General features: G+C 63.1%; 2 protein-coding genes across 2 annotated transcripts; both read left to right on the plus strand.

Moving 5' to 3' along the window:
• Nucleotides 1-565: 565 nt before the first annotated feature.
• Nucleotides 566-7,295, plus strand: SPNS1 (sphingolipid transporter 1 (putative)). The gene is made up of 13 exons (XM_004705701.4): nt 566-636; nt 878-1,160; nt 1,254-1,319; nt 2,693-2,829; nt 3,837-3,988; nt 4,077-4,143; nt 4,833-4,978; nt 5,242-5,397; nt 5,634-5,823; nt 6,104-6,169; nt 6,331-6,429; nt 6,549-6,720; nt 6,933-7,295. Exons 2-13 carry the CDS (start codon nt 929-931, stop codon nt 7,025-7,027), a joined length of 1,578 nt encoding a protein of 525 aa, XP_004705758.1. The 5' UTR covers nt 566-636; nt 878-928; the 3' UTR covers nt 7,028-7,295.
• A 286-nt stretch (nt 7,296-7,581) lies between these two features.
• LAT (linker for activation of T cells) lies at nt 7,582-9,930 on the plus strand. The gene is made up of 9 exons (XM_045284927.1): nt 7,582-7,770; nt 8,003-8,102; nt 8,203-8,230; nt 8,336-8,370; nt 8,561-8,639; nt 8,769-8,833; nt 8,916-8,945; nt 9,052-9,124; nt 9,207-9,930. Exons 1-9 carry the CDS (start codon nt 7,582-7,584, stop codon nt 9,658-9,660), a joined length of 1,053 nt encoding a protein of 350 aa, XP_045140862.1. The 3' UTR covers nt 9,661-9,930.
• Nucleotides 9,931-10,381: the final 451 nt, after the last annotated feature.

The raw sequence follows: 10,381 nt of genomic DNA on the forward strand, positions 1-10,381 counted from the left end.
CCAGAGGGCGCAAGGACTCCGGCCGCGGGCGGAAGCCGGCCTTCGGCAGCCACGCGAGTCTACAGTGGAGGCTGTGGGTGGGCAGCGCGCACGGTGGGACAGGGGCGAGGGCGACGCCAGGCTGGGGGTCCGCTCGGACATCCATTCACCGACCGTTGAGCGAGTGTGAGGCTGCAGGCGGGCGGTGAGGAAGAGAGCAGGGACCTAGGACGAAAGGTGGCCTCCGGCATTTCTAGGGCGCGCTCCCACGGACGGTTCCGCTCTCGGGGTCGACCTTGAAGTCGGCCAGGCGGGGCGCTCTGGAGTCCGAAAAGTTAGGTGACTTCACCAGCGGGCAGAGCTACCCTGGAGACAAGATGCTATCAGCCCGAGGCGGGGCGGCGGGGCGGCGCTGCCGCGTTGCCAGGGCGACCGCGGCCGGTCACGTGGCGCGAGAACGCGGGCCGGGCCGGCGCGCTGAAGGTTTCCCGTGGCGGCTTCCGTACGCCGGCTGGCGGTCACGTGCGCAGAGTGTGTCCGCTCGGGCTTTTGCTGCCCGGGCCCCGCATCACCTGACCGGCTCCCAAGCAGCATGGCGGCGGCCGTGGGGCAGCCCCGGGGCTGAGCGGCGGCGAGTGTAGCGCGCTTCTGAGCGGGGTGAGCAGGATCGCAGCCCGGGAGGGCTCCGGGGGTGGGGACCCTTTGCTACCCGCTTCGGTCCCCGGCATCCTCGGACCCCCGCCACCTCCCGCGCGGGGTGTCTGCATGATGGGGAGGCAAGACCGGGCTCGGGGCCCCTCTCTCGGCCCCGCCGCGTCCCCGGGCTGACCTGACTCCTCCGGGCGCGCCTCGCCTGGGCTCCCTCCATGCTCTTTTCTCCAGCCTCGTCCCCTCGCAGGTGGGATCATCGGTGGGACCAGAGCGCGGGCGGGCGCGGCCCCCGGGGACCATGGCCGGGTCCGACACCACGCCCTTCCTCAGCCAGGCGGATGACACGGGCGATGGGCCCGTGCCCGGCACCCCGGGGTTCCTGGGAGCCCCGAAGGCCGGGGAGCCTGAGGTCCCGGACCGGCAGAGACTGCAGCGCATCACGGGCTTGTCTCCGGGCCGCTCGGCTCTCGTAGTGGCCGTGCTGTGCTATATTAATCTCCTCAACTACATGGATCGCTTCACCGTGGCGGGTACCGGCTATAGAGTGGAAGGGGGCAGGGGTCTCCAGGGTGGGGTTGCCCGCCCTGCCCGGCCCGGCTCAGCTCCGCTCTCCCGCTTCCCAGGCGTCCTTCCAGACATTGAGCAGTTCTTCGACATCGGAGACAGTAGCTCCGGCCTCATCCAGACGGGTGAGCAGGGACCCCGCCTGGGCACCCAGCAGCTTTTCTCCTCTGCCTGTTGGGGTCACATACCAGCAGGCCCGGGACCTCACTGATGGAGGCCTAGTGGCTCTGATTCGAAGTCGCTTGGAGGACAGTAGATTTGGCAAGTGGCCAGAGAAGGAGCCCGGAGACGCAGTGGGTTGGTGATGCAAACGCCCTCCCCAGTGGGGTGGCCCACACGTTACTCGGGGGCTGCCCTGCTCAGCTGGGGCACCACATTGAAGGAGGGCCTTGGTTTAGTAGAACGGTTAAAGCAGACCAGGGTGCGCATCTCTTTTGGACGCAGTGTAGGCAAGGCTTCCCTTTCTGTCCTCCGTGACCCACCGGACCCTCTGCCCTCCACGTATCCTGACTCAAGGCCCTTCCCTTCCTCTGCGCAGTTCGTTCCTCAAGCGTGCCTGAGCAGAGCTATCCCAGCTTCAAAGCAGATGTAGGCCTTTCCAGACGTGCTGGTAGTAGAGTTAAGACTTGCCTGAGGCACACAGCCGAAGAGAGGCAGCTGGGGATTTAAAAGCAGTTGTGTGGTGGTCTTCTGTCTGCTCCAGGCCAATGGGAGCTGGGAGTGTTGTAGGTGAAGGAGGAAGAAGGAGATGGGTCAAGGTAACCAAACGTGAGAAGGCTCATTCGAGGCAGCACCATTTATTGACATGTCCATCCAGGCGTTTACTGAGCACTGGTTTTGTGCTGGGCTGTGCGTTCTATGATGGAAACATAGTTGTGGCCACAACAGGCAGGACCTTGACCTTCATGGAGCCAACATTCTGTGTGTGTGTGTGTGTGTGTGTGTGTGTTTTGCAGGGGTTCGGGGGAGGCACTCGTCAATACAAATTTAATAAATGACATCATTTCCCACAGGGATAAATGTTGTACAAGAGAAACTAAACTAGATGCAACAGAGAGGGTTGGTATGAGGAAGTACTGGCTCGGAAGCTGAAGGAATTAAGCGCATTGGGGTTCAGAAACGAAGAGAGGATGTTCTAGGCACATGTGATCACAGGTCCCAAAAGCCCTGCGATAGAATTGAGCTGGGAAAGTTCCCGAGGAGAGTGGGGGTGGGGGGAGGAGGGGTGAGTGTGGCCAAGCCTGAGGGTGGGGAGAGAGGTAGCATTCGGATGGGATAGGCACTGTGAGCCCTATGTGGAAGGAAGTAGCAAGTGGGCTGGGCCGTCCACTCCACCGTGGAAGTTTTGGAAAGAGATTGAAGCCTGGACTGGACAGCCTTCTTGGCAGGACGCCTTGATGGGCGTTGGGGGCTGGGCTGAAGGGTGGAAAACACTGACTCTTCCCTGGCTCCTGCCGCGCTCCTTGGCGACGGTCGGTGACTCCCTGCTTCCCTGCAGTGTTCGTCTCCAGTTACATGGTGTTGGCACCTGTGTTTGGCTACCTGGGTGACAGGTACAATCGGAAGTACCTCATGTGTGGGGGCATTGCCTTCTGGTCCTTGGTGACACTGGGCTCATCCTTCATCCCCAGAGAGGTGAGGCCCCCAGCCGACCCCTTACTCGCTGCTTCGGGCCCCTTGCATGCTGGGTCTAGGGAACATCTGCCGTTTCCTTCTCCCCCTTTTCTGCCAGCCCCTCCTCTGGTTCACCCCCGCTCCCTCTCCCCCTCACCAGGGGCTTCTTTCACTTCATACCTCAGCCCTCACACTTGCTTCTTCACCGTGGAACACTGTGCCTGGCTCCCACACCCTCTCACTTCCCCTCCTGGCCAGACTTCCTGCAAGCGCACCCCCCTCCCCGCCCCCCAGTGTTGACTGCCAGGCTGGGTGAAAGAGCAGCCCCTCCCCATCCCCCTCGGAGGGCCCTGCTGACTGCTGCCCTCGCTGCCCCCGTGGCAGCTCGCTGAAACGGCTCTTGCCAAAGTCACCAGTGACCTCCTGGTTGCCCAATGCAGCTCCTGCTTCCTGCTCCTGGTCTCGCCCCATGCCCTGGACTCTCTGGCTGCTGTTGACCCATGTCTTCCTTCCCAGAGTGCCTTTTCTGACTTGTGACCCCTGCTCGCTCCCCCCACCCCCACCCCGCCTTTCCTACCTGCTACGTTTTGCTCCTTTCCCGAAGTGGTCACTGGAGGCTTGGCCTCCTGGTGTGCTGGGTAGACCGGAACGAGGCCCTCCCCTCCCCCCCACCCCCCTGTTGGGGTGGCCCAGGTGGGTGGCCCCCCAGAAGCTAAGACTGACCTGGCACCCACCGGCCTGCAGAGTGACCGACAGACCTTTTGTTGTCTGATCCTACCAACAGCGATGAGAGCAAGGCCTTATTATTCGGCTTTTGCAGATGAGGAAACTGAGGCTCAGAGAGGTTAAGTTACTTTTCCCGAGAGACACAGCTAGTAAGTAAGTAGTGGAGTCAGGATTCCAGCCCCGGCCTGTCCCACTGGGGAGCCGGGCCTCTCCCGCCAGCCCCGGCTGAGGGCTGAGGGCCGGGCCAGCACCGTGGGGGCCTGCTGCCTTCCCTTCCCCACCCTTGTCTCGCTTGCACCCAGCACTTCTGGTTGCTGCTCCTGACACGAGGCCTGGTGGGGGTCGGAGAGGCCAGCTACTCCACCATCGCGCCCACGCTCATTGCAGACCTCTTTGTGGCCGACCAGCGGAGCCGCATGCTCAGTGTGTTCTACTTCGCCATCCCCGTGGGCAGGTGAGGGAGCGGTGCACCTGGGGGCCAGGGCTGGGGCCTGCTGTTGGAGGCCCAGCTGACCGCTGTGTCCATCCTGCTTGCTCCGCAGTGGGCTGGGCTACATTGCAGGCTCCAAGGTGAAGGATGTGGCCGGGGACTGGCACTGGGCTCTGAGGGTGAGTCTCCGCTGGGGAGGGATCAGCCCGTTCCCTACCCTCGCCTCCACCCCTCCCTTTTGTGGGCCAGACCTTACTCCAGGTGGCCAGCGACAGAGCCCCATGTCAAACTGAGCCCAGAGAAGGTGCTCTCAGCACCCCTAAGCAAGCCCCAAGCAGCCCCGGCGGGGCGTGGTGATTGAGCCATCGGGCTGGTAACTGCGTGGTCAGCAGTTCAAGCCACCAGCCGCTCCTCGGAGAAGGGTGATGGGGCTTTCTACCCCTGTAGGGAGTTAGGGTCCCGGCACCCCACAGGGCAGTTCTACCTCGTTTTATCTGTTTGTAAGGAAGCCCCAGGGTGAGAGGTTCCAGGGCTTCTAGAATCACCTGGTCTTTCCTCCATGGACTTCAGTCAGCTGCCAACAGAGGCCTTTCTGCTTAGGAACCTCAGCACCGGGAGCCGTGAGCCAGGGTGGTGCCCGGCTAGAGCAGTGTGGGCCCTTGTGCCAGCTGACTGGGTGGAAGATGGCTCCTCGGACTCAGATGAGGGTGGACAAAGCCCCAGGAGGACAAAGTGAGGCAGAAAGGGACCGGTCCCCAGTGGCAGCCTCAGCCCCCCTCACTGCAGCTCAGACACACCCTCTCTTCCCAGGCTCTGCCCTGGAGTGGGACCCAGCTGGGCCCGCTCCCGAAGCCTGCTTTCTCCCCAGGTGACACCGGGCCTCGGCGTGGTCGCCGTCCTGCTGCTGTTCCTGGTGGTCCGGGAGCCGCCTCGGGGGGCCGTGGAGCGCCACTCGGACTCGCCACCCCTGAGCCCCACCTCGTGGTGGGCGGACCTGAAGGCTCTGGCCAGAAAGTGAGTGTCAGCCCATCCTGGTCTGTCAGGTGCGGCCCCAGGGGAGGGCTGGGGCATCTGGCTCGTGCTCCCAGGGGACTTGGGTCCTCACCAATGCCAGGGATTCTGTCCGCATGCCCTCTTGTGGCAGCTGCTTAAATTACAGGCCCAGGGGCCAGGCCAGGCCCCACCAGTTGCCTGCAGGCTTAGTGCCCTGCCTTGGCCCAGACCAGCGAGGGAGGGAGAAGCAAGGTCCTCACTGACCTCCCCCCGTCCCTGTGCAGCCCCAGTTTCGTCCTGTCGTCCCTGGGCTTCACGGCCGTAGCTTTCGTCACGGGCTCCCTGGCTCTCTGGGCTCCTGCCTTCCTGCTTCGCTCCCGTGTGGTCCTGGGGGAGACCCCTCCCTGCCTCCCCGGAGAGTCTTGCTCCTCCTCTGACAGGTACGCAGAGCGGGCTGGGCCACTTGCAGGCTTGTTGGAAACCTGAGTCCACAGCAAGGCCTTAGCCTCAGGGGGGAGTGGGGTGGGGGGTGGGTATGGGGTACTCTATGAGCCAGGAGCTGAGCGTGGGTAGCAGGCAGCTGGGATTTGCTCTCCAGGACTGGAGGGAGAGGCTGCGGGCGGGAGGCTCAGCAGGGAGAAGACCTAGCCGGCACACCTTCTGCCCTGTCCCCTAGCCTCATCTTTGGGCTCATCACCTGCCTGACTGGTGTCCTGGGCGTGGGCCTGGGTGTGGAGATCAGCCGCCACCTCCGCCGCTCCAACCCCCGGGCTGACCCTCTGGTCTGCGCTGCGGGGCTCCTGGGCTCTGCCCCCTTTCTCTTCCTGTCCCTCGCTTGTGCGCGTGGTAGCATCGTGGCCACCTACGTAAGTAGCCAGCGGGCGTCATGGAGGTGCGGTTCAGGGCGGAGGATGGCGCACTGGGTGTCTGGTTAGGCCAGGAATGCCCAGCTCTGAATCCCAGCCGTGGGGCACTTGGGTAAGCAACTTCCTTCAGTGCTCTGGGCTCAGTCTCCTCACCTGTACAATGGTCATCGTGGTGGCCCTGGCCACGGGGGCTCCACTGAGGAAGGGACCAGCTGGTCTCCACCCAGGGCACCGAGGAAAGCCCGTTTGCTCCACGGTGACAGGGCCGTCCCTCCCTCAGATTTTCATCTTTGTCGGGGAGACGCTGCTGTCCATGAACTGGGCCATCGTAGCTGACATTCTGCTGGTAAGCAGCTCTCCCAGAGGTGCATGGGCGCAGGGCAGGTGGGACGCCCTCGATTGTGCTGTCACCCTTGCCCTGAGCCTGGTCACCCCTCTGAGCCAGGCTCACCCCGACCTCTGCCTCTTGGGGGCCCAACCCTGAGCCCCTGCTCCTCTTGCCCCCAGTACGTGGTCATCCCCACACGGCGGTCCACTGCAGAGGCCTTCCAGATCGTGCTGTCCCACCTGCTGGGCGACGCTGGGAGCCCCTACCTCATCGGCCTGGTGAGCTCTGCCCCTGGGCCGGCCTGTGGGGCGGGAGGAAGGACGAGACTGGTGCGGTGGACCTCTGCCCCATCCCGGACTCCCTCACCCTGGACGGCAGCTCACTGGCCTCTCTGCAGATCTCCGACCGTCTCCGCCGGAGCTGGCCCCCATCCTTCCTGTCCGAGTTCCGGGCTCTGCAGTTCTCGCTCATGCTCTGCGCCTTCGTTGGGGCGCTGGGCGGGGCAGCCTTCCTGGGCACTGCCGTTTTCATTGAGGGCGACCGCCGGCGTGCCCAGCTACACGTGCAGGGTCAGTTGGGGGCCCTGCCATCTGTCCACAACTCCCGTCTGCTCAGCCTCATGCCCCTGGCTTCTCTCCATTCAATTCCGACTCTGTGGTCACATCCCAGTGGCACTCTAGCCCCACCCATTTGCTGTCACCTGTTTGTCTCCCCTGCCCCCCCCCCCATCTTGTGTCTGTCCATCCACCCAGCTCTGGTTCTGCCCCTCCACTCCCGCCAGGTGTGCTACGAGAGGCAGGGCCTGCTGATGACCGGATCGTAGTGCCGCAGCGTGGCCGCTCCACCCGGGTCCCCGTGTCCAGCGTGCTCATCTGATGGACGTTGCTGGCTCACCCACTGCACGCCTGCTGGCACCTACCCAGCCCACCCTGGAAGGAGCCTGGGCCCAAGCCTCGGCCTGGCCTGGCCTGGCCCAGCTCCTGGGATGAACGACCCAGGACTGTGTCCCAGCTTCTGGCTTCCATACACTACACGGGCATGCAGCCCCGGGGCCTGGGGGACAGTGGGGGCCTGGGGGACCCCTCCATGGGAGCAGCCCCAGGGGCTCGGTGCTATTTGTTTCTCAATAAAATGTATAGCCAGACCCCAAGTGCCTGTGTGAGTCTTCCTCTGGGGTTAGTGACCGCTGGCCTGCAGGGTTGCCTGGTCCCCGTCCTCCGGCTTTTGGGAAGTGTCTGCCCTCTGGTTGGGTGAGGGAGAGGGGACCGCTTTCCTCCCAGTGAGCTGGCTCGGTGTGACCATGAGTCATGCCCATGTCCCCCCTCCCCCCACCACCCCAGGCCCCACCCCTCAGGTGGGCAGGCACTGCCCTGTGTACCCCAAAGTTCCCAGGGTGGAGCTTCCCCTCCTGGCTCCTGTAGCCTGTGGACATGGAGACCAGCCTGCTGGCCACCCCCCACCTGCCTGGGGGGTCGTTCCCCTCCATGTCCCACTGCCGGGGTGGGGGTGGGTGGGGCGGTGCAGTGTGCGAGCCCGATGACTTCCTGCCCTCACCCAGCGCTCACCACAGCTTCCTGCCGCAGGCAGGGGCCGACAAGGCGTGGAGGAGCGAGGTGCAGGTTCGGCCGGGGTGCAGGGACCATGCAGGGAGCAGCCGGGGCTCCAGGCCCCAGCCTGGGACTTGGCCTGCCTGCCCGGGGGCCCAGAGCCTTCCCAAGCCAGCACTGACCCCACGTTGCCCTGTAGGGAAGGGGGGCCCAAGGAACAACTCAAAGGGCTCTGTTGCGCCTCAGGCCACCCCCGAGCCCTGCTGCAGCTCTGCCCTTGCGGGGGGCTCCCTTCTCTCCGCAGATGGAGGCAGTGGTGGTGGCCTCTGCCGGGCTGGGGCTCCTGCTGCCCTTCTTGGCCGTGCTGCTGCTGGCCCTGTGTCTGCGCTGCCGAGAGCTGCCAGGTGAGTGGGCCCCACCAGGGAGCCTGCCCCCACCCAGCTGGGTCCTGCCACCCAGAGCCCTCTCCGGCACCTCCTTTCTTATCAGCTCTCTCTTCCCCAGCCTCTTATGACAGTGCCTCCTCAGATGGGTGAGTCTGCCCTGGTGACCCTGTGGGTCCCCTCATACCCCCTACATGGCTTAGGGTGGGGTTGGGGGCTCTCTTGGCTCCACGCCAAGCTCTTTCTCCTACCAGTTTATACCCAGGTAACCTACAGATCAAGCGGCCCTGTGAGTACTCGGAGGGTTCCTGCCCTTGGGTAGAGGGGTGAGGGGCTGTCTGTCTGGGTCTCTGTCTTGTACCACTACTTGAGGTGTGGGGAGGGGGGAGACCCTCTGCCCGGGCCTCCAGCCTGCCCCTTGAAGCGCAAGAGGGGTGGTGGCAGCCGCAGTCTTCCCTACAAGTGGGTCTTGTTCTCAGACACCATTGCCCACTGGCCACCGGACCCCATCCACACAACCTCGTACCCTATGACCCAGCCAGATGTGCCCCCCATCCCGTGAGTCGCCCCTCATCCCCATTCCCCAGCCCAGCCCATTCTCTGCCCTCTAACCTCCCTGAATTAGCGGGCTCTTGTCCTGTTACTAACCCCCATCCCAGGCATTACCCCCTAACCTTTGACTCCCAGGACTTCCCCACGACCCCCTGTGAGCTGCCACCAGATGCTATCTTCCCGGCAGGACTCGGAGAGTGGTAAGTGTCCCGAGAGGCCGGGGCTGGGCAGGCGGCTAGCCTGAGCTGACGTGCCCCTTCCTCTCCCTCTCTCCCTCTGAAGCCATCAGCGTGGCCAGCTACGAGAACGAGGGTGTGTCTGGGACCCCAGGTGCTCTGGCTGGCTGGGGCTGGGTCTTGGGGTGGGGCGTGGAGGTTGGGGTCCTCCCTGACGGGGCTGACTCTCATGTCATCCCCAGAGCCAGCCTGTGAGGACACGGATGAGGACGAGGAGGAGGACGAGGAAGACTACCCCAACAGTGAAGGCTACTTGTGAGTGGCCAGGCGGCAGGTGGCAGGTGGGGACCCAGGCTGGGACAGCCTTGCTCACCCAACATTTTCCTTCCCCACTCAGGGAGGTGCTCCCCGACAGCGCCCCGCCCACTGCCGAGGCGCCCCGCAGCCTCCGGGAGAGTGCTTGTTCCAGTGAGTGGGTCCCCCTGACCAATACGCCATCTCCTGCACCCCGGCCCCTGCGTCCTGCTGCACGCATTTCTCGGCCGAGTTCTTCCTCTGGCTCCTCAGGCGTCGTGCTGGCTGATCCGATCATCTTTCCCTTCCTGCCCTCTTCTCCTCGGTGGCCTTCCCATTGTCCTTGGGGGGGGCAGGGTGACGGAGGTGATTCTTTTCTTCTTCCACTCCATCCCCCACGTCTTGTTTCGGGTTGGAGGTGGTCAGCCCACACGGGGACGGCCCTCTTCCTCCCTGTTTTCCATTTCCGTCCATCCATCCGTCCTATCCCTGTCTGCCATCTAGGCTTCCCCCCTAGGCGTTCGGCTGTTTCTTTTAAGGAGCGCCTCCCATCCTAGTGTTTCTGTTCACTTGCTGGGCCAGGCTGCCGTTTGGCTGAAAAGTGGAGGCCCAGGCTGAGTTCAGCCCCAGACTGGGAGGAGGATCCAGGCCAGGCCTGGGGCAGTCACAGTCACCGGGTCCTGGTGTGAGCTCCATCTTTCCAGAACTGTCCATCTCCATCCTCTCAGAGTGCTTGGTTGTAGTAGCCGGGCACCACGTAGGCCTGGGGTATGCAGGCTGAGGTTTGCATGTGTCCATGAGTCCCTGTGTCCATTAGTCCCTGTGTGTCCATGTGTCCCTGTATGTCCATGTGTCCATGTGTTCCTATATCCCTGTGTGTCCATGTGTCCATGTGTCCTTGTGTGTCTGTTTGTCTCTGTGTGTCCATGTTGTCTGATGTTTATTGCTCTGCTTTGCTCTGGACAGGGTAAGACCAACAGCCTCTTTTGAGATGACTGTCTCTGTTTACTTGTCTAGGACAGGGGTGGACAAACTTGAGATGGAAGAGCCAATCCCGTCCCTCGCAATACTTTAAAAATGATGAGGACCACAAGTATATTTTCACAAATAAACGTTATCGCTATGATCTGAATAATGTCTTTGAAAGCATTTCCGTTTTACCCTCGAGCCACGTGGACATCTGGCTATCGAGCCGCAGTCTGCCGACGCCGAGCCTAGGGGTTTCCTTCACTGCATGCTCCCAGCACATTCACTGAAAGACTGTTTCTTCTTTTCTTC

The sequence above is a fragment of the Echinops telfairi genome, unplaced genomic scaffold, assembly GCF_000313985.2.
Source record: "Echinops telfairi isolate 266 unplaced genomic scaffold, ASM31398v2 ScPeMD7_5;HRSCAF=22, whole genome shotgun sequence".
Taxonomy (NCBI): domain Eukaryota; kingdom Metazoa; phylum Chordata; class Mammalia; order Afrosoricida; family Tenrecidae; genus Echinops; species Echinops telfairi.

Excerpts from the sequence above, each read along its gene's own strand:
- SPNS1 (XM_004705701.4), top strand. The coding sequence starts at position 929 with ATGGCCGGGTCCGACACCACGCCCTTCCTCAGCCAGGCGGATGACACG. Across the intron at positions 1,161-1,253 it reads GGATCGCTTCACCGTGGCGG|GCGTCCTTCCAGACATTGAG; the intron begins GTACCGGCTATA and ends CCCGCTTCCCAG. Across the intron at positions 5,398-5,633 it reads TCTTGCTCCTCCTCTGACAG|CCTCATCTTTGGGCTCATCA; the intron begins GTACGCAGAGCG and ends CCTGTCCCCTAG.
- LAT (XM_045284927.1), top strand. The coding sequence starts at position 7,582 with ATGGAGACCAGCCTGCTGGCCACCCCCCACCTGCCTGGGGGGTCGTTC. Across the intron at positions 8,103-8,202 it reads GCGCTGCCGAGAGCTGCCAG|CCTCTTATGACAGTGCCTCC; the intron begins GTGAGTGGGCCC and ends TCTCTTCCCCAG. Across the intron at positions 8,946-9,051 it reads GGCCAGCTACGAGAACGAGG|AGCCAGCCTGTGAGGACACG; the intron begins GTGTGTCTGGGA and ends TGTCATCCCCAG.